The 21,192-nt window shown below is 43.7% G+C and overlaps 4 protein-coding genes across 6 annotated transcripts; 2 read left to right on the top strand and 2 right to left on the bottom strand.

The window, feature by feature from the left end:
* Positions 1–177: 177 nt before the first annotated feature.
* Positions 178–10,235, bottom strand: apoda.1 (apolipoprotein Da, duplicate 1). 2 transcript variants are annotated; one of them, XM_088396051.1, is made up of 8 exons: positions 9,903–10,230; positions 9,042–9,168; positions 7,157–7,279; positions 2,010–2,127; positions 1,525–1,659; positions 1,265–1,386; positions 1,112–1,197; positions 179–931 (listed from the first exon to the last, which is right to left on the bottom strand). In XM_088396051.1, exons 5-8 carry the CDS (start codon positions 1,636–1,638, stop codon positions 672–674), a joined length of 582 nt encoding a protein of 193 aa, XP_088252177.1. In that variant the 5' UTR covers positions 1,639–1,659; positions 2,010–2,127; positions 7,157–7,279; positions 9,042–9,168; positions 9,903–10,230; the 3' UTR covers positions 179–671. The 2 variants fall into 2 exon arrangements, with proteins under 2 accessions (XP_088252178.1, XP_088252177.1); XM_088396052.1 differs by having other exon boundaries at positions 178–931; positions 1,525–2,127; positions 9,903–10,235.
* Positions 4,146–9,430, top strand: samd7 (sterile alpha motif domain containing 7). Its single transcript, XM_088396045.1, has 9 exons — positions 4,146–4,422; positions 6,759–6,890; positions 6,968–7,091; positions 7,169–7,293; positions 7,372–7,453; positions 7,707–8,368; positions 8,439–8,548; positions 8,625–8,735; positions 9,050–9,430. The coding sequence occupies exons 2-9, from the start codon at positions 6,788–6,790 to the stop codon at positions 9,302–9,304; spliced, it is 1,572 nt and encodes a 523-aa protein (XP_088252171.1). The 5' UTR covers positions 4,146–4,422; positions 6,759–6,787; the 3' UTR covers positions 9,305–9,430.
* On the top strand, positions 9,882–13,986 carry sec62 (SEC62 homolog, preprotein translocation factor). Its single transcript, XM_088396048.1, has 8 exons — positions 9,882–10,024; positions 10,762–10,870; positions 11,043–11,148; positions 11,231–11,408; positions 11,601–11,687; positions 11,770–11,830; positions 11,905–12,024; positions 12,089–13,986. Exons 1-8 carry the CDS (start codon positions 9,989–9,991, stop codon positions 12,574–12,576), a joined length of 1,185 nt encoding a protein of 394 aa, XP_088252174.1. The 5' UTR covers positions 9,882–9,988; the 3' UTR covers positions 12,577–13,986.
* On the bottom strand, positions 13,985–20,537 carry nadkb (NAD kinase b). Of its 2 annotated transcripts, XM_088396046.1 has the most exons (12): positions 20,337–20,537; positions 19,074–19,373; positions 18,907–18,990; positions 17,840–17,969; positions 17,268–17,376; positions 16,983–17,068; positions 16,801–16,903; positions 16,539–16,699; positions 15,448–15,547; positions 15,211–15,368; positions 15,044–15,126; positions 13,985–14,743 (listed from the first exon to the last, which is right to left on the bottom strand). In XM_088396046.1, exons 2-12 carry the CDS (start codon positions 19,370–19,372, stop codon positions 14,584–14,586), a joined length of 1,473 nt encoding a protein of 490 aa, XP_088252172.1. In that variant the 5' UTR covers position 19,373; positions 20,337–20,537; the 3' UTR covers positions 13,985–14,583. The 2 variants fall into 2 exon arrangements, with proteins under 2 accessions (XP_088252172.1, XP_088252173.1); XM_088396047.1 differs by lacking the exons at positions 18,907–18,990; positions 19,074–19,373; positions 20,337–20,537 and adding an exon at positions 18,111–18,270.
* Positions 20,538–21,192: the final 655 nt, after the last annotated feature.

The raw sequence follows: 21,192 nt of genomic DNA, 5'->3' as shown, positions 1-21,192 counted from the left end.
GGAAGTAAATGTGTATTACCTCAATGGACTGCAACGATACTGAAACAGGAAGCAGATATGACCCAGATGGGCTGCAGATGATAGTGGCAAGAACATGTCATATTAAGACAGCTGGAGGCCATTTTAAAGTAGATGTCGTCTCCTGCCTGTGGGCATCAAAACAGTGTAGCTACAACAGCAGGAATCTCCTTAGTGGCCCCTTGAAAACCTCTCTGAAACACTCGTTAAACATCTTAACTTTGTGTGATTTCTATCCTGGGGCTGCTCAGTTCAAACCACTCAGACCTAACTGCATCTTTGTTTTTAATGAGACTTCATTCGTATACAAGGAGTCTGGAAACATAGCTAAGATTGCATACAGTGGCGCTTCGAGATGCCAATGACCCGACTAATGAGTTTGTTAAGATATGAGCCATTTTTTTATTTTTTTGGTCTGTGAGATGAGGTTTCACGCTGTTTATTGTCACTCCCAGTTGAAGTCTAACACAAGGAGAAGCACACATTGTATATTTAAATCATGCATTTCAGTCAGCTAATGCTAAATATCATCTATGTTGCGGTGCTGTAAGCCAGTAAGCAATGGACTTAACTCAAACGGTGCAGCAACACATGTAGACAGACAATTAAAACTAACTCCTCCCCTCTCAACAGAAGCGCTACTACAAAAAGTATTATAAGAACTGGTCATCATTCCAGGGCGCATCTTTGTCACAGCCCTGCTGCTTGGTGTCCATCATGCGTATGACGTCAATGTTGTTGTTGGCAAAGGTCTCCTTGGCGCTGTCAATGGTTGATTGGGGCAGCGTGCGCGTGCGGCTCAGGATCCAGGCGAAATCCAGGTGGAAGAGACGCAGGATGTCAGTACAGGAGTACACCAGTGCCGTGTTCGCGTAGTCGGTGGATAGGATCCAGTAGGGAGAAAATGGCAGCACTGATGGATAAAAGAAGTGATATCGTCTGTCTACATATGTTGCTCCACCATTTGTGTTCAAGTATCAATTGCTTAAAAGGCATTTCTTTGGGAAAACACAGTTTGAGAGTGTTTTCATGTGACAATTTGAGAGTGATTGTATATTTAATAAAGGGATTGATAAGATTTCACTAAACTCACCGTAAGAGAAGCTTATTCCAAGCTTGGCAGGATTTTTCTGATCCTCAATGACACCGGTTCCTTCGATTTTTCTGAGCTCTCCTTTCCTGTTGATCAATACGATTCTTTTTATAATCCCGGAAATGTCATTGTAATCACCATCTTTTCCCTCACAATATTTCCGAGCTGACCACTCGAATGGATTTGTCCCCTCTGAACGTAAAATTGGTCTCGATGCACCGTCCCTTCTCAAACTGCGTCGGCAGTCTGGCAATTTCGTACCACCTCCCCATGAACTGTGACAGGCACAATGATTGTTGGTTCATTGTTGATTAATCACATCAATTTCATAACCTGAACATGACCTTGACCCCTGGTGGTTTCCTTTCCTTTCCAAAAAGGGCTGCCGCATAAATTGAGCGCAACAGAATTACCTGTTTGAGGTTGAAGGCGGCTTGAACATCGGGTTCAGGGCATGGACCCCAGTGAGGCACCTGACCTCTGACGAGAGGTACGATGAATGCCACCAGTGCCAAAAACAGCTTCATGTTGAGCTTCACCTTTGACACCTGACAAAGATGAAAAATGCTACGTTGTAATCACATATGCTGCTTTATTTTGTAATTGAAATCAGGTGTCTTGGGGCACTCTATAGAGCCATTTGTTAGCCCATCCCATTATGTGTTAGCATTAAGCTAGCAGACAGCAAAGTTCTTTTGAATAGACAATTCTCTTTATTTTATGTTTTGTTTGACCGTAAACTTGAAACTTTTTGCTATTCTGTAAACAAAATGGATGATAGGACATCGAATTCTGACATAACACATCAATATCATTTAAAAATACCTGTAGGCTAGTTTGCGTGATTAAATCTACTTATGGCAAAACTGATTTAAAAGTTATGAGAGTAAGTTCTTACCTCCGAGGTGGTCAGACAGAAGTGTTACAGCGCGTGAGAGTTGCTTCACAGTGCGCCACTGCGTCATCAATTGTGCCTTTGTGCTGGAGCCTTCACTTTATTTCAGACTTGAAGTCAACTATTAGCAGCAAATTGGAATCATGAGGGACGTAGCGGCACATGTTATAAAACTATCTTGATTGGGTCTTTGCTGTGCTACATACAAACATTTCTTTGACTTCTGAAGGGGGTTTTATATGTAGAAAAAATGTAGAGCATGGAGAGAATCTCAAAGACAATGCATTTTTGATGGGTCCATGAAATGATGAATATGTCCTTAAAATGGCCGCTTCAAACCATAATGGCAGACTTCCTGTGTTTTTCCAAATTTTGCAAGTTTTTTTTTGTGGTAATATATAGCATTTTTATGACAAAACTGATACGCTAATAGTTCCCAGCCTATTGGTGCTGTTTCCTGCGCTATTTTGATGACAACAGCATGTTCCCAAATGTGCCACCACTCAGATTGAAGGCTTATTTTTGGGATTATTCAACCTAAACAATCAGCTCACAGTCAACAAGAGGTAAACAAGATTTGAGCAAGACGTAATGCTTCCACTTTAGCGGGATTAGGCGGCAGTGTGAAACGTCCGGATGGCAGATTGTAGCTGTAATTAGAAGAGGACCAAGCAGAAAGAGTGTCTTGTTTGTCAATTTATAGCCATGGAGGTTAAACCCGCTGTGATCCCTTTGCCTCACTGTGACTCTATAATGCCGCCTGCAAACAAGATGGACAGAAATCCCTCATAAAAAGCTTACACAGATTCCTAAATGACCAGTTTAGATGTTTTTTAAGTCCTAATGCTTAATTCCAAAGTCCTTTATTAGGCCTTTTGGAGCGCAAAATGTTGCTAGTATCGCTCGTAGTAGGCTATCATTTACTGACCAATTCTGATGTCATGCCAGTTTACAATTTAAAAGGGGCGACACTGGGTTCTGTTTGAAAAGTACAGGCTTAAAAAAAAAGAAAAGAAAAAGGACTCTACCATTATTCCTCTGATGCGCTAATTAAGTGGAATGTCTTCATTTCTACAGAACAGGCTGATCGATTATTGAGGGGTGGTGAGTTTATTAGCATGCTTTCATTCATTATTCTTATTATTGTGAAAAGCTGATGTTCTAAAGAAAAAACAAGTGCAGATCAGTGCAGAAAAACATCGAGACAAATTCATCTCTGATCGAAACATTCCCTAAATTCTTTTGGGAATTTGTTGGCAATTAACGGAGTTAGCCTTTTTCACACAGAGTGCCAATAAAGGTGAGCAAATTATTGAAGGCTGGTGAGGCTCTTACATTCATTTCTTTTATTCTTTGCTGGCTTCTACGTGAAAGGCACAGAAAAAATAAATGCAGGTTCTTGGCATGAAAGCATCATTATGATTTCATTTATCTACTTTCAGCCCAATATATTATTCAAGTCTATTGAGGTTATTTGCATGGCTTTATTTGTTCCGCTTCACTGGGTTTCTGTGTGAAAGGCATGGGGAAATCAATGCAGATTCTGTTGTTGCACCAATGTTGTAGAAACTCAATCCAGGAGGCTATATAACTATATATGGCTCCGTGACTTCATCTATTCACTGCAATGCAACCCTTCAGCTGTCCCGCTTCGCTGTGTTCTGTATGAAAGGCCAATAAATGTGGACTCTACCGTTACGTAGAGTTTTGCGGAAACGTTGGTGGCCATGGACAGTGGTCCCGTTTAGAAAACACGCCTCAAAGGCAGTAGCGGCTGGTGGGCACAAACTGTCATCTTAGGAGGTCTGAGTAGATGATCTGGCCAATTTAGAGGGAATTCTAATAAAGAACCACCAAGCATGTTTGGGCCAATATGTCGGCACCCCGTTGATTGCAACACTCTATCAAATAAAAAAGCACAAACAAGACTTATGGAAGGATTTTTCAAGCGTTGCGGCATCAGGCTTCTGAGCGGGAGGTCTTTGCTTATTTTGCCGGTGCAAAAAGGGAGCTAAGCATTTAGGTGTCTTAACTATGGCCTAAAGTGCTAACAAGGGATTAGTGAGGTAAACGTCCAAAGAGGTTTAGCGCTTAAGGAGCAGTGCTGCTTCAGTAATTACACATGAGTTTTTTGCAAGGTGCACCCGGGCAGTTGGACGGGGGAGATCGCAGTGATGTCAGGGCGAGGGAGGGCTTAACACCGCGGATAAGGCACGCTAATGGAGATGAAACCAATCGGTATTTAGAAGGTCTTTTTTAGTTAAGGCAGTTAGGCAGCTGGCTGGTGTGGCGGGAAGCTGAGAAAGCGTTGAGGCACGGAACGGGACGCTTCCTATCGGATGTTCAAAGCTGTTTTTTATCTTATTTTCTTATTGGTTCTGAAGTGAAACAAAGATTCGTTCGCTGGATTTTCAAGGTGAGTCCTTCCGGGACTAAAATGGAAGCACTGACATGAAGCTGTACATTGTTACTTTCAACAGCATCGGCGTCCATTTCATTAAATGACAAGTGTCAGATTTGGTAACTTCATCATGATTTGTTGATGCAGGATAATCATGTGACTACTCTCAGCCAATCAGCAAATGGAAAAAATTAGATTTTTATAGAGCAAAAAATGACTTAAAGTAGACCTGTTTTATATTGTATGGTTTAAAACGTATTGTTGAGTAGTTTTGGAGGGAAAAGAGCAATATTCGGTAACTTAGAACATTTCAATAAAAACAATCTATATATTTTTTTGTACGTTTTGTATGACAAGAAACCATATTTGGTACCTTGAATTGAGTAAAACCGGTAACACTTAGGAGCCACGGAATCAAGCAACTCCTCCAAACTAATTTTGATTAAAAAAAAGTAAAGTAAAGGGGTGTTTATCTTTCCTTCTATTCAAATGAATGTTCTGCAGAAGAGTATCGTATGATTGATGGGTTTGCAAGAGGATTTACCCTGCAACCCTTTTTAGGCCTTGACCCTGCTTTAATTGTTCAATCACTGCTCACCACTGACAAGCTGCGTATAATGGAATTGTCCATGTGTAACTGAGAGTCTGCGAAGCTTTACTGCGTGTGCATGTGTGTGTGCATGTATATTTGTGTGTATGTGTGTGTGCGTGTGTATGTGTTTGTCAGGAGGATTAAGAAAAGGCGAGACAATGTCTGATATGACCTCCTCTATAGGCTGCAGATAAGTCGTCAGCAATTTTTCCCTTTAATTCATTCTTGTAATGGGATTACGTGGGCAACAGTAAATCCCAAGGAGTCCAATCCCTTGCGCATTAGGCAGCCGCCTGTCACACAAATACTGCGAGCGCTCACCTTTCGTTAAGGTTCTCTTTTGAAAATAATAATATTACTTATGGGGTTGGAGAATTGTTCTCTAATTCTTCTGAACTATTGTTTACACACCAGTATTGAGAATAAATCGACAATGAGGGGAGGTGAGGTTACTTGCCCCTCCAAATAATTAAAAAGCAATACAAAGAAAAAATTGTTTAATAATATTAATGTAAAAAAATGTGGGTTATTAATACAGTATCATTAATTTGGTTTTCATTTTATTTGCATTTACATTTTTTTTCATGAATTGTAAATATTTTAATAAATAATAATTTGCGAAGCAAAAATAAATTGACAGGATTAACTGATCCCATTTTGTCCTATTTTGAGTGTATTCATATTCATTAGTGAATTATTACCATTCCAAAAAGACTGTTTTGTTAAACAACCATAAATAATCATAAATAATCTCTAAACTTACCCTGAACCCGAATTAAAAATGCCTCTCATTTTTGTTTGCTGCGATCGCCTCAGGGTTACTGAAATTTTTTTTTTTTCATATTGATTTTTTGCCACAAATGTAGGATTAACAGAATTTGATTGTTTAAATGTTGAGCTAATCTGATAATCCTTAAACAAGCGAGATGCGTTTCCTTACAGCGGCCCGCAAGCAAAGAGTTGACTGCACACAAAAGTACATTTCTGAGCGTATGGCATATGTCTTGGACGGCGAAAAAAGGAACGCAGGTGTGTCATGCTGGCCGCATAGCAACACATCAACCAACTGTGCCCCCCAATATTTATCCCTGAGGTGTTTCTAGGACATCCTGGGTGCTAATTGGGGCTAATAGGCTTTGCACTCAGGGTGTCTTGTCCAGGATGCTTACAGACAAGGTTTGCTGGGGGTAAAACTCTAAACGTGAGGATTACCTCCGACACATCCTGTTAAAGTGCTGTATAGCCACGATTTAGCTAATAGGATCCAGGGGGAAGTGTGGGGGAGTCGAGTGGGGACAACGGGGAGGAAGGTGGGAGATGGGATAGGACGGGGGGGGGTCAGCAGATGTAGCTGGCAGACTAGCGGGGGGATTACAAACCTCGGATAAGATGCTTTGAGAGGGAACACTTGAGAGGTAGTCATCATGCGCAAGGTTAGTGGCAGGGGACAGCATTTGCACAACAGTAAATAGACATGATGCAAGTTTGTAAAGGTAAATGTTCAGTCAAATTCGAATATGGATTACTGCTGGTCTTAACAGTATTTAATAGTGACATGCCAACACTAATGACTTGGCGTAGGTGGTTGTATTTTTTTTTTAATATAATATTTAAGCATTTTATGAACTGCTGCCTCTTGGTGGTGCATATGAAGAATATCAATGTCTACTCTTCGAGACAGAGATTTTTCTTTTCATCAATACGCACATTACACTGTAATTCTAGCTAATTTTCTAATTTTGTTTTCTGTTTTGTGCAGCATCCTCGTGGTGGCCCGAGGAGCGTACTATGACCCCTCGCGAGCAGCTGAGGAAGATGACGGCGCTGGGAGAGCAGGGAGCTATGGATGAGAAGCACTGGTACCGGCTGGTCAACGGCATGTCGGCAAACGGTAAGAAAGGAAGGAAAGACGACTATACGATTTTCTTAATGGTATTCCAATGACAAAGTGTGTGTGGTGTGTGGCAGAGTTAAGGCAGAGGCAGGAGATGATGATGAGGAACCAAATGGCCATGGCGCCACAGATCCTCACTCAGGGTCAACAGAGGTTACAGGGGGTCCCAACACCATTTGAACCTCGTTTTATGGAAAGGTTCGGGAGGCTCCCACTAATATTTTGGTGATCTTATCTAAGTACAACATCAAAAATGAACCTACCTCCTCTCTCAGGGAATTAGTACCGCCAGTCGAGATGGTACCTCCGGATGGAAGGCAGATGCACATGGGATCTCACCTGGGCCCCCCTCTGGCGCCACCTGCTGGCGTCCTACCGGGGCGAACCTTTCCGGGACCAGGTGAGAACACAGAGAGTTTCCAGTCAGTTTGTTTCTCATCCCTAAAGGTTAAGAGTGTAATGTGTGTCTTGGTTTCAGCTGGCTATGGCTTCCTGCCCTCGGAGCCCATGGAAACGGCTGCCCGACGACAGGAGCTCATTCACAAGCAGAACATGGCCAGGTGAGTGCATGGTCAACATCAAACGAAAGATTCAACCAAGTACAATGAAACGGAGATGTGCGTGGTAGATGGTTGTGGATCCTGATCTTCTGTTCAGGCCTTTCTGACTACATCATTAACATATACTCCAACAATGAAGGTCTTGTGAACTGGTTGGCAAACTCCAAGTACCCTCTAGTAGTCGAACATGTAACTTTTTGGAATGTGGGAGGAAGCCAGAGGACCTAGAGTGTTTTTTTCATCTTGTGTTCAGAATGGAGATGAACGCCATTTTGCATCAGAAAGAGCTTGAGAACGCCCACCAAAAGGGTCTGATGGGCATAGAAAACCCCATGTCGTACCCTTCCAACCCCATGGCCTTCAGAAACCGCCAGCGCATGCCCGATGGCCACGACGTCTTTGTCCACCGGCCCACACTGGACGAACTCCACTCAAACGGCATCCTTATGACGGCGAGCCCCTATCCCCCGATCGGCACGCTGCACAGAGAGCGGGGACGCCGGGTGGGCAAGCGGCCCACTGCGCACAAGAGCATCGACCACCCCGGCGCTCACGTCAAAGGCCCGACTGAAGACAAAAGCGTGGAGCGGAGTCCCGGGGGTGCATCTGGCGGGGAGGAGAAGGAAGTGGACCTGAAGGGGGAAGTGGGAGAGGAGTGTTCTGTCAGCAAGGTGCACCACCCAGCCAAAGTGGACTCTGAAGTGGCTGCAGGAGGCAGGAAGATCTACAAGGAGGGCGAGGTGGGCCTGCGTAAGGGCGGCGCTCCGGACCAGCGCGTGGATGCCAGCAACAATGGAGCCAATGACAAGGACACTCCCAGCCAGTGTGCCGCCTTCCAAGACAAGTTCATGTATCCCCCCCAAGGGGGGATGCCTTACATGTTCCCTGTTGCCGGGAATGGCTTCCTACCTGCCGGTGCGTTTGAAAACAAACATTGCTCAAATGATTAGTGATGATGCGATGATGAAAACAATTGGCTCCTCAGGTCCGCCCAATGTCTTCGGTGATGAGGTATCTGAAGACATTCGGAAGTGGAGCATCAATGACGTTTACAACTTTATCACCACCATTCCCACATGTTCAGAGTACGCTCAGGTGGGTGTCTTCATTTGCGTTATCTTTTCCATTCAATGCTGTCACGCTCACGAAAGAAAACCATTTGACCGTGCAGACGTTTAAAGACCACATGATTGATGGCGAGACACTGCCCCTGCTCTCAGAGGAGCATTTGCTGGACACACTTGGACTTAAACTCGGGCCTGCTCTCAAGATCCGCTCTCAGGTAATGTCATCAAATGGAAGAAAATATCATGTAATAATTGACTATTAATAATTAATGAGAATAATTGACTAAAACAAAAGGAAATCAATAAAATTAACTTTCAATTCGACAAAATAATAAGTGTCATGAAATAAAAAGAATAAACTAAATGAAATGGAAGAAAATGAAAAATATATTGAAAATTATACAAATCAAATAAAACTAAACCAGTCAATTAAAAAATCATAATATACAAAGTGGATTGCATAAAATCTGAATAAATACATCTAAAATAAGTCAAGTCTAATCTATTTTGTGTTCTCTCACCTCAACAGGTGTCGAGGCGAACGGGCAGTATGTTGTACATGATGAACCTTCCGCTCCCCGCTGGCCCCTTGCAAGGCGCCCCAGACAAGCCTGGCGACCATTCATCAGAGATGGGTTCACCTGGGAACTGTAACAGCGAAGAGATGATTATCATGGCGGCGAGCCCCCGGGAAGCCACCGACGTCCTGAAACCCGCTGAGCACCTCTGCGAGCCGGACAACACTTCCCCTCGAGCGAAAGAGTTAACCGCCGAGTCCATTTGAACTCTCTGGCTAGCCAAAACAGCAGCACAAGTTCATTTATGTATTTATTTATGTAGCGTCATTGGAATTTGATACACCCTTTTGAACTGTTGAAATGGATTGTAAATAAAGGTTTGTTTTACATTGCGTTACTCACTTATTAAAGTGATAATAGAGATTTATTGTAATTATAGATCAACGCCATGTCGGAAAATCACAATACAGTGGTGCCTTTATGCAGCGCGAGTCCCACCCCCCCAAAAAAAACATGAAAAATTGTGTTATGTGGGGTTTCCTTTTGAACAAGAACGATAGCATTGTATAATATTGTACGTAACAAAAACACACGTTATTGACATCACTGAATATGGAATTAAAAAGAAGTGAACAGATTTTGTTTGATTAAACGTCCATTGTGTTGATGCCTACCTTGGCCACCTGGGGACAGTATAAGACTGACCGAAAGCTATATTGTACATGTAAACTCGATGCTGTATTTCGAATTTGATTGTAAAAATCAATTTTCAATATATCTATATTACCATTCATTTGATTCAAGTCAACATTTTAAACGTAATATGTAATTTTGGCACACGCAAAACACACCACTAGTACTCACAATGCACGATCCTTAGCGTTCGCATTTGTCGTCTCGCGATACTTGAGGCGTGATCTGGGTCGACAGAGGCTGAGCTGTGTACGATCATGGCGGAGCGCAGGAGACATAAGAAACGTATCCAGGTGATTTTTCTTCCCCATTCTACGGTTGTTGAACCTTTGCCGGTGGCTCAACGGCCACATCTCTGCCACTCGCGAGATCGCTTGAGGATCCTTTGTTGCTGTCTTGGCAAAACTAACTGATGCTAATGTAGCTAAGTTAGCTTGCGTTTCAACTACATTGGAGTCGGCAGAAATGTTACCTGAAACGCAGTCTTCTCGCTTAAACGCAAATTTACCCACTCATAATAATATATATTTCATCCATTCAGTCTCTCTTATTGTCTGCCGTGTCTTACTGCGCCGATTTGGGATGATCGGTGTTGTCAGCTCGAACCGAATGAGCGACGTGTTTACATAACGTAAGGTAACATGTGGCACTTGCCTGGTCATTTAGTCCAATCGCTGGATACATTTTGCACTATTTCTGAGAAAATACATCCTATAGAGATTAAAAATAGATTACAGCAAATGGTCAATTCAAGAGCCCATCAGTAACTGTGTAGAAGCCACAGCTAGTGCGAATATTTTGGTTATTTATCTCCAAGAGCGGCACCAGATCAAATATATATGCAATATGTTTTACCACATAAGTTGTCGCACGACTAGCAGGATTTGAACCCAGGCTTTACAACTTGTCACTAAGTCAGTGGTTCTTAACCTGGGTTCGATCCAACCCTAGGGGTTCGGTGAGTCGGTTTCAGGGGTTCGGCAGAGCTGGTATGTCGAAATTTTACCACCCCACATTGTTGTGCGTGTAGGAGGTGAGCAAGCCTACCAAGGAGGAGAAGGCGGTGGCCAAGTACATGCGCTTCAACTGTCCCACCAAGTCCACCAACATGATGGGCCAGCGAGTGGACTACTTCACCGGTAAGTGGTCCTCGAAACCACAGTAACAGCACGCCAAGTTGCTATTTACATCCAATCGAAGGCCATAATAAAAGCAATGACTGATCAGTTTTCACAGGATATGGCCAATCCAAAACTACTTTTAGAAAGAAAAAAAAAACATTTTTTGTTTGAACTCTCATCCGTCGACCAGCATCCAAGGCGGTGGACTGCTTACTGGACTCCAAGTGGGCCAAAGCCAAGAAGAGCGAGGAAGCGGTCTTCACCACCAGAGACTCAGTGGCTGACTACTGCAACAGGTACCCGCACCACATGCACAATGGCCACACATTTTGGAGTGTAGAATTTTGACAAAACTGCTGAGTCGCGTGTCCTACGCAGACTCCTCAAGAAACAGTTCTTCCAGCGAGCGCTCAAAGTGATGAAGAAAAAGGCTGAGAAGGAGCCCAAGAAGGAGAAGAAGTCCAAGGGTGACAGTGGTAAGGAAGAAGACAAAAAGGGGAAGAAAGACAAGAAGAAGGAGGTGGCAGACTCTGGCGAAGCCAAGAAGGACAAAAGCGTACGTATGATGGCTTTTCTCATCTTTGTTCTTTTCTATTGTTCAAGGTGAGCGTTGTCATGAATAACTCGCAAGGAATGATCGCATTGTAGTAGGCCTGTCACGAATATTTATACCCTCGAGTTACAAACGGAACTAGACTTTTTTTAGAAAAGCTGGAGCGACTGATGTCCGTGTTAATATTGGTTGTAGGACGAAAGCCCCAAGAAGAAAAAGGAGGTGAAGAAGAAGTTCAAACTGGAGCTGCACGAGGACCAGCTCTTCCTCGACGGAAACGAGGTCAAAAGCGACCGTTTTTTTTTTTTTTTTTAAATTAGAAGTAACAATCAGCCTTCACAAAAAAAAAATCCCTCCTCTTCAGGTGTACGTGTGGATTTATGACCCTGTCCCCTTCAAGACATTCGCCATGGGGCTGATCTTGGGTCAGTTGGTGCAGCATGCTTGTCTCTTCTACCTACTAAATGTTGTCATGAACCTTTTAACATGTTTTCGTCAGTGATTGCCGTGATTGCCGCTACGCTCTTCCCGCTATGGCCCGCGGAGATGCGCGTGGGGGTCTACTATTTGAGCGTGGCCGCCGGATGCTTCGTGGCCAGCATTCTGTTCCTCGCCGTCGGTAAGAACGCTCGCCTCAAATTTCCCAAATTACAAATCTAAGGACGGTTCCACTGTTCTCCCAGCTCGCTGCATACTGTTCCTGCTCATCTGGCTGCTGACCGGTGGGCGTCACCACTTCTGGTTCCTACCCAACCTGACGGCCGACGTTGGTTTCATCGATTCCTTCCGCCCGCTCTACACGCACGAGTACAAGGGACCGCGAGGCGCCGGCAAGAAGTCCAAAGACAACAAGGACGGCGACGCAGGCCAGGCCCGCAAGTCAGACAGTGATGACAACAAGTCAGACAGCGAGAAGAAGGACGACGACGAGGAGGACGACGAAGACGATGACAAGGAGCGTAAAAGCGGCGAGGAGCAAGAGGAGGAGGAAGCGCGACGCTCGGACACAGACAGCGAGCGCAAGGAAGAGGAAGGATCGCAACACAGCAACGGCAACGACTTTGAGATGATCACCAGGGAGGAACTGGACCAGCACACGGAAGACGAAGACGAGGAAGACAAAGAGAAAGAAGAGGGCAAAGAGACTCAAGTGGAAGCGGCTCAATCATAAACTAAAAAAAAAATCCCATCACCCTCAACTGACTTCTTGCCCCCACGCGAGCTCATCTGCCATCCCTTCCTGCATCAATTTCACTTTCCGGGTTGCAAAACTTTTGGGATTTTCCAAATGCGAAACATTTCACATGAATTAATGGGAATAAACCGGGTATTTATCAAATTGATGTTTGGCTCCTACTAGGGAACTTTAAATATATTTAGGGGGGGATATGGTGCAATTAAACTAAGGTAATGCCCTCGCATGTGGGCAAGGAGAGCTATCAGTTGTAGATGTCTGCTTATGACAGAGCAATTTAAATATACGCTTGAATGTGATAGCTTTCCATTCATTCCATTTAGTTATGCTCAATTCTCATGAAGTTAACAGTTTGGAATACACCATTTCCAAAATTCCCCATTTTAAATTCCCCAGGAAATTTTATGTCACCCCCCAAAAAAAAAAAAAAACATTCAGACATTTGTACCGGCTTTTTTGGTGTCATTGCAGCCCGCATCCCAATGTGATGGAGAGGGACCAAACTTTGTTTTTAAAGGAACTTAAAGGCGCTCAGAATTTCATCGTGAACTTGATTTTTATTTTTTGGTGCACGCACGCTTGGTCAACAAGATCGCAGTCTAGTTTCAAAATAGAAGGTGCCAAACAACGCAATGAGTGTAGTTCACAAACAAGAGCACAGTGTGGAAGTGTTGAAGAGGATCACATTCTGAAATGTATCATTTAGATTTGATCAAGGAGCAGTAGGGACACACACAAAACAAATTTAAACCACAAAACATTTTTTGGATTAGGTTTAAGCATCTTTTGTTTCCTGGAAAAAACAATTCTCAGAGACAAGGTAACGGTGTCATAATTTAGTTATTCAGAGTGTCTCTCCTACTCCTTGGTAGTATTTGGATCTATGAGCTATAATTATGCATACCGTGTTTGCAGTCCATGTAACTGCCTCTTTGCGTCTTCTCCATTAGGAGGTTTTAAATATATACATATATACAGATATATAAATATTCCTCTCCCTGCCACCGTGTTTATTTAGTTTTTATACGACAATGTCAACGTAACAGTAGAAATGTCCCTATTGGCTGCTTTTTCATCCTGCCCTTTTAATTTATTTCACTCACTATTCTTTTTTACTATTTCCCATTTCATGTAGTCATCCTTTGTGTTGATTCTTTTGTTTCCCTCCACTTGCTCTTGTACAATATGGTCTATATATGAAATGAAAATGACTTATCGCACATTACAGTGGGCGAGTGGAAAGTTGTGGATGTCAATGCTCTGTCTTGTGTCCTCTGACCGCCGATAGTTGTTCACATTTGATTCTCATGCAATATTGGAGTATAATTTAATAATAAAAAAAAATGGATGTATGGATATCTTATTGCAATAAAAACACAGAAAGTACTGGTATGTGTTCCATCTTTATTTTCTTGCTTTATTTTTAACCGCTAATTTGGGCTGCCAGCTAACTTTTGATGTGCTGACTCTGTAAGCTAGGGTTCTGAATCTTCAGAGCCATTGGTCACTATAAACTAATTCAAATGTCCATGTTTTTGGGGGGACCCAATTCTTAAGTATTCGCAGAATCTGAGCATATGGGCTATTAGCTGCAACAGAAGTGGTAGTTTAGCGCCATCTTGTGGAATCTGTGTTGTTAGGTTTAATTCATCAATCCTGCTTTGCATATCACTGGCATCAAGCGTAATCCCAGGAAAACATTTCCGATGGCTCGAGAAATATTGGGAAACACTGCTCTATTGCTCTATTTGGTGGTGTGTGACTCTGACAATATATAAATATGATATTAAATAACTAGGAACTATAATATAATTTGTACAAATATATACACGGATTTTTCTCTGAATTCAACACAGTGTGGAATGTAAAAAAAAGAGGACGCTATGGGGGGTGATTACCGTCACAGATGCGGCAGCTGGCTCAGGATCTGCAATGAGATGGGGGGGGGGGGGTAGAGGAAGGCGTGCGTGGTGTGGGACAGGGTCAGTTCTCCGTGTCCGACGTGTCCGACGCCTCAGTGAGGCGCGTCTGCTGCTTGCGCACGTTCCAGTGCAGACACTGCGCCAGGCTCTCGAACCAGTCGTACACCAGGTCGTGGCAGCAGATGGATGGCACGGGGTAGCATGACGTCGTGATCTTGATGCTACGAATACACACACACACACACACACACACACACACACACACACACTTTAGTACGTGGAAAGATTGTATTAGACTGCTCATCGGTCAGCATTTTACCATGACTTTCTTAACTGTAAAAACAAAACTATTTTTATATTTTCAGATGTGTAAACCTTAAAGAAATCGTGTTTCTGTGTGACTATCTTCACTTCCTCAGTCAAGTCTTTTTCAGAGAGCAAACCAAAAGCCTTCAAGAAGCAACTCATCAATCAACTCCAACAATCCTTGGATGACTATTTTCTATATCTAGTGGACTTACCAGTCGCCATGCTGGATCTCTTGTCTCTTCCGGCCATCGAACGACACCCAGGCTGTATTCCTGGCATCAGGAGATAAGGTAATCTTGGGATGAAAAAACAAAAAGGATAATATAGAAAATATAATAACCACACATACACATTTATAAATCAAGTTATTGTTTTCTACCATGAGCTCCACTCCGGCGGGCACCACAATGGGTCTGAAGGAGAGCGAGTGTGGGCAGATGGGCGTCACCATGATGGCCGGCACGTTGGGGTGGATCATGGACGCCCCTGCTGCCGCCGCGTATGCCGTGCTGCCCGTTGGTGTAGAGACGATCACGCCTGGTGGAGGACGCAAGTCACAGTTAACGCTCACTGGAGATGTTGAGATTGGAACAAAATGGCGGGCGTGGGTTTTCACCGTCGCCTTGCACGGAGGTGATGAGACGCCCGTCCAGGTATAAGTCCACATTGGACAGGTAGGACGAAGGCCCGCGGTCCACCACCACCTCATTCAGCACCTGCAAACATTGGTCATGACAGACTTGCTTCTTGAAATACACCAACTCATTTAATCCTTCCCCCCGGGGTCCAAAGACGGCTGGGCTTGGCTCCAGCTCACTATCCACCCAAATGAGAAGGGCCGGATGTGGCTCATGCGGCATCCCACGCGTCAGACACTCACGATATCTGATAGGTGCGCTGACGTCAGATGCCAAGCGCACCCCCGAGAGAAGGTTGGACTGAGGCGCTGACGGGAGAATCATCAATAAGCGCTTTCAGTCTATCATGACATCAGGGAAGAGTGGGCGTGGGGGGGGGGGGGTGGAGGAATGATTCACTGGAGCTGTGTGCGTGCGTATGTCAGCAGACTCCATTAAGCATCCATTTGGCATCGACTACGCTGTTGATGCCACCATCTCCGCGGCAACCAAGCTCAACATAAGTACACGGCATCGCGTTCGCCTTCCTCTGTCCTCCGCCCGCCAGCTTTATTATGACTGTTGCCATGGCAACAAGCCTGCCTATGCGCGCCAAGCAGGAAGAAAAACCAACAACAAAGTCGGAGGGGATGAAAAGGGAACGGAACGGGAGGATGCACTCTTTTACATTGAGCACCTTTACACAGCTGGAAAAAATGATTAAATAATTAAAGCTTCGGAACAAGGAAGTTGTGTAGCATTACCAAAAAGGGAGCAGACAGCAAGGCAAAGTTTCGTGCTTGATTTAAATCCAAAGGGTGTAATTCTCCGTTTTAGGTTTAGTTTGAGTCAGTTTCAAGGGGGAGTGGCAAAAAACAGCTTAAAGTCGCTTTTGGAAAAATAGTTCACTATTTGCCCAAGAGCTTCTAATTGCCACCATATTACACTCATAGGTCAAGTCTGCACTAACAAGTCAAAAACAAAAAAAAAAAACCTAATGACCTGTATCTCGGAAAAACAATTATGTCACTCGTATTTCAAGGTGCCAATATATCGTTTTCACTGGGTGAGAAAGACAGGATGAGCTCACCTGAAGCTGCAGGGTGACCTTGCCCGCTTCGCTGTTGGTGTAAAGGTGAGGAACAAGCCCGTTGATTTCCTGTTCCTGTTCCCGCTGCTGCAGCTGCGGTAGGAACATGTCCTTCACCACTTTCACCTTCAGCCGACTCCGCAAGGTGATAGCCGCGTTACCTGAACACATCAGCTAGTGGCTTGTGAATGAACTTTGGTGCTGTCTGGTTAGCATTGGACTTTGTGGGTGTACCTAATGAAGTGTCTGTTGAGTAGCCTACCTTCAAAGACTTTGTCCACTTCGGTCTTGTACGATTCAAACTTAAAGGGCGTCAGGAAGCCCAGGGAGCCCAGGTGGAACGCCATCACCGGGGGAACGCTGCCCTGGGATGAAGAAACTTCGAGTTCAAGCGAGCCATAGATGCTAATGCTAACGTGACGCCAAAGAGGAATGTGTATGTACCTGGAAGAGAGAAGAGGCGTAGAGCAGCGTGCCGTCCCCGCCCAGGCAGATGATCAGATCGATGCAGTCCGAGATGTCGTCGTAGCCTGAAGTGGGCCACAAAATCACACTGTATGGTATATAGAAAAATTCTACCCCCCTCGTTGGAATGCCAAGTTTATGAGAGGTGAAGTCGTGTGAGACTTGCATATCAAAATTACAGTGAGCAAAATGACGATTTATCAGGAAATAGCTAAAAAGGAATACATCACAGAAATAAACGACGGTAGAGACTAACTCACTCACCCTCTCTAAACGTGCACAGCTGGTTTCGGATGGAGCCAAAGTTTTCGTCCTTGGACAGTGTCCCGTCGTCGGCCACGCGCCGCTCCACGTACACCATCATTTGCTTCTCCTAATTTGCACGCAAACACACACAGACACACAAGCCACAACCTTGGTGAATTTCACCAAGTTCTGGATGACTGCCACTTCCGTTTTGATGAGCTGTTGGCTCAATTTGGTGGCAGGATGGACACTGCATTAATCTCAGCTGCGATGTGCCTGTCCATACTACACCTACAGAATCACACTTGTCAGGTTTACTCCAGCGCTGATGTATCACAATGAATGTGGATTGATGACAAAGAATAGAACGAATGGCTTGTTGCTGGGCATTTAAATCCGTCTGACTTGTTTGAATCGCTTTCAAGTTCCTGTTCCCCTGTGGGATTTATTAGGACTCGCCTCTAGAGAGCTGGTATGGAATGACTTAAGGCCTTTGAGTTAGATCATCCACATTTTTGTACTGAGCTGGAAATGTCTCTGTCCTTGTACAAATGCAAACAAAGGGGTTGTTGCATTGCTGCTGGGCATACCTCCACTAGAAAGCGACACAACTCTTTGAAAGGCTCCGCCAGGGTCTCGTCTCGAATCTTCCTGATGACCAGGACGTTGACGGGAGGTTTATTCCAGGTGAGACGCTGGCTTGAAGGGTCTTGGATGTGCCTGAGACACAAAAATCCAAACATCATTAGTGCCGTCGTGACAAAAGATTTCTTAGCTATTGAAAGTTCAACATTCTAGGATACTTTGGGTAGGAAACCACAACAAACTACCATAAAGGCACCTTTTCCTATTTTCTTCTACCTTTTTTCTCGCTCCCCTTTAGCATGATGGCTCACCGGCATTGTTAAAAACAATCGGACACGCACTCCGAGGGGAACACACAAAACTGAACTGAGGTGGGCTCTGTGAGCCGTTCCCATATTTAGTTAAAACGACCAATCACGCCATTCCATGTTTGTGTTTTTTTAAAAAAAATCTTATCTCACAGGGTTACACAAGGCTTTTAGTGTCAATGTCCACACACACACACACACACACACACACACACACACACACACACACACACACACACACACACACACACACACACACACACACACACACACACACACACACACACACACACACACACACACACACACACACACACACAGGCATATGTATGTGCACACGTGTGCTGCCAGGAAAAAATGTTCAACAATATTCACAAGGACAAATAAAAAGACCGATGGATAGATAGTCTACAATTACATTTTGAGACGAGCATATTTTTTAAAAATGTAATTATATTTACAGAACAAAATTAAGTAAATAAATTGAGTAAATACATTGAGTAAAATACTCCAAACATACATGTAATTAAATTGCTTTAAAGCACACAACATAGTTTCCCTAATTGCCATGCGTTACAACAACTTAACGAAAATATTTCCTGTACGTTGGTTTTACAAGCATTACATAAGTGAGGCGCAAACAGGGAAACGACAACAGCGTAGCGCATTTTTAGTCTTTTGCAACCTATGTATTGTACCTCTTCAAATTAACTACATTCAAAGGTCTTTTTATTTGTTCAGTGCACAAACACGCAGTCGCTTACATGACTGAAGTGGGGTTGGGAAGAATGCAGGCTTTGGGTCCAAAGTGAGTGGCTGGATAGGGTCCATGAAGGAAGTGAGCTCTCCTGCGAAGGGAGAAGCAAGAAGTCAAGTTAACCCACCCGTGCCAGTGGCATGAGCGACCAGCTGGCATTTGGCCCGAGCAAACCTCTTAGGCGAACTTTCCGCTGCGTCGCTCACTGAGCCGCACGCCTCCGAGTGCTCGCGTTGGCCCGGCAACCTCCGGCGCGCAGTCTCTCGCAGCAGCTGTTCCTGTCCCTCCCCCCGCCGTCGTCGCCGCCGTTCTTGTTGATGCTGCTGCTGCTGCTTGGCTTCACGCAGTCTCCTGGGCTCACGGTGCTCGGAAGATGAAGGCCGCGCCGGGTCGGATACTCGGTTCGGGCAAGATGACGTTTGCGGCGTGTCACCGTCGGGCTCCGACGACGTGCCGCCCTCAGAGTTCTCCATGCTGTGCCATGGCAAAAGCAAAACGTCAAAGGACGTACACGTCTCAGAGGAAAAAAAAACAAGTTTTTACTTGTTTCCATCACAATAGGAATGGGAAACAATGACACTGAATAATAAAAATACAGGATAACAATTATTCACAACAGCACTTCATAATTAAATCAGGGTTATATGCAGGTAGAAAATATTCATAATTATAATACCTACACTAATACTACCACTCCCATCAACAAGATTATTTCATCATAACACCAGCTTGTTGTGGGATTTACTAATAAAATGTTTAAATACAACTACGATTTTATTAATAATCACAATGACATTGACAATAAATATCTGAAAATTTTACTGAAGGAATCTGGATTGTTGGAAAGATTTCTTTTAATCTAAAAATAATTAATTTTATTCGGCTTCAGCACGCCCGCTACCCTCGTGAAGGTAAGTGGTTCATAAAACGGATAGATAATTGATGAGGGTTTTTTTCAAAACTAAACAAAAATAATAGAAAAATAAACAACACCAACAATATAAATAGTAATAATAATATTAAATTAGGAAAATATTAGATATTTAAAAATCAACTACAAATAGGTTACAAATGACGCCATCAACATGCGCCTTCCACCGTGGTTGAGTTAAAACAATGACAAAAAATTATTTGAAACACAATCATTCTTACCTTATTGTTGCTACCTTAAACTATTAACAACAGAAATGACAAATATATACATTTTTTACAATTCTCCATGATATTATTGCTCTTGTTAGCCCAAATGTTAGTATAGTATTTAGTATAAGTCGTTGTCTAACAAACAACCTACTAACTTAAACAGTTAGCTCAACTTTAAGCCCTACAAATTAACATTTCTCCTGGAGCTGTCCAAAAACGCCGTAGAAATACACATTTATTGCCTCGACTCGTTTGTTGATAGCTACAGCTAGCTAGCCATCGTTTAGTACGTACCGTAATTACGACAATGAAAAGCAACGGAGGCTCATGGTGGATGTCGAGAACGGAACGACGTCGTCGGGACTCGGAGCAGAGCAGTGTTTTAAGTGGGACGGCAAATGTGTGTTCTTCTTGTCGCTCACTCACACCGGCGTCAAAACACCACACGTACCATTAGCATGAACACCTAAAACTGTCTCACTCTGGTGCACGTATTTAAGCAGGACTTTGTGCTTGCAGTGCAACAGCGTCACGGTTGGTCGTGTGGTGGTTAGAGAATTACGCCCGGAGTGTCAAAAGTACACTACATTATTGAAACAAATGTACCACTGCAATCTAATCACAAATAATAATTCCAAAACGTTGTTTTACTACAGTATAAAATATATTTAGTCTTCAAATATATAAAATAATGTGAATGTATATAAAACATATTGCACAATACGTTATGCAAGACATATTATTTTATGGTGCAGATTGGTGCATTATTAGTAAACTACCAGTATTCCCTTGGTGCTATGCTAGCACATGTACTGTACATACATAATATTATGTATTAAGTTTGTGGCCAAGTGTATCCAAAGAGAACACAGTGTACTTGTGCTCTCCTGTCTAATCCAGACACTCTTGAGCAAACACTTGCCATTGTTGGACTTTGGCTGGACGCTTTGTGTGTGTCTGTGTGTGTCTGTGTTTGGGGGGGCTGCTTTAGCCCCCCAGATGGCGTCCCCAGGGGTCCGTTGAACTCAAAGCTGTGTGTAACCTGCACCCTGTGGGCCATATGCCTCAGTTGTCCTCTTGCCGCTTCTCAAATGTGAAGTCTATTTTTGTCTTCAGTTGCCATGGCGCTTGCAACTTTTTCACAATCTAT

Source organism: Syngnathus floridae, chromosome 14, assembly GCF_059516105.1.
Source record: "Syngnathus floridae isolate MCC-2025c chromosome 14, RoL_Sflo_1.0, whole genome shotgun sequence".
Taxonomy (NCBI): Eukaryota; Metazoa; Chordata; class Actinopteri; order Syngnathiformes; family Syngnathidae; genus Syngnathus; species Syngnathus floridae.
The sequence above is the reverse complement of the archived record's forward strand: the minus strand, read 5'-3'. Positions and strand labels throughout refer to the sequence as shown.

Bases quoted from the DNA above. Each gene is read 5' to 3' on its own strand.
- apoda.1 (XM_088396052.1), bottom strand. From the start codon at position 1,638: ATGAAGCTGTTTTTGGCACTGGTGGCATTCATCGTACCTCTCGTCAGA. The intron at 1,387-1,524 runs GTAATTCTGTTG...TGCCTGTCACAG, and splicing joins CCGCCTTCAACCTCAAACAG to TTCATGGGGAGGTGGTACGA. The intron at 1,198-1,264 runs GTGAGGGAAAAG...ATTGATCAACAG, and splicing joins GTGGTCAGCTCGGAAATATT to GAAAGGAGAGCTCAGAAAAA.
- samd7 (XM_088396045.1), top strand. From the start codon at position 6,788: ATGACCCCTCGCGAGCAGCTGAGGAAGATGACGGCGCTGGGAGAGCAG. The intron at 7,092-7,168 runs GTTCGGGAGGCT...CTCCTCTCTCAG, and splicing joins GAACCTCGTTTTATGGAAAG to GGAATTAGTACCGCCAGTCG. The intron at 7,294-7,371 runs GTGAGAACACAG...TCTTGGTTTCAG, and splicing joins GCGAACCTTTCCGGGACCAG to CTGGCTATGGCTTCCTGCCC.
- sec62 (XM_088396048.1), top strand. From the start codon at position 9,989: ATGGCGGAGCGCAGGAGACATAAGAAACGTATCCAG. The intron at 11,149-11,230 runs GTACCCGCACCA...TGTCCTACGCAG, and splicing joins GTGGCTGACTACTGCAACAG to ACTCCTCAAGAAACAGTTCT. The intron at 11,409-11,600 runs GTACGTATGATG...TATTGGTTGTAG, and splicing joins AAGCCAAGAAGGACAAAAGC to GACGAAAGCCCCAAGAAGAA.
- nadkb (XM_088396046.1), bottom strand. From the start codon at position 19,372: ATGGAGAACTCTGAGGGCGGCACGTCGTCGGAGCCCGACGGTGACACG. The intron at 17,069-17,267 runs GTGAGTGAGTTA...GGCCCACTTCAG, and splicing joins GCTGTGCACGTTTAGAGAGG to GCTACGACGACATCTCGGAC. The intron at 16,700-16,800 runs GTAGGCTACTCA...TGATGTGTTCAG, and splicing joins AGTGGACAAAGTCTTTGAAG to GTAACGCGGCTATCACCTTG.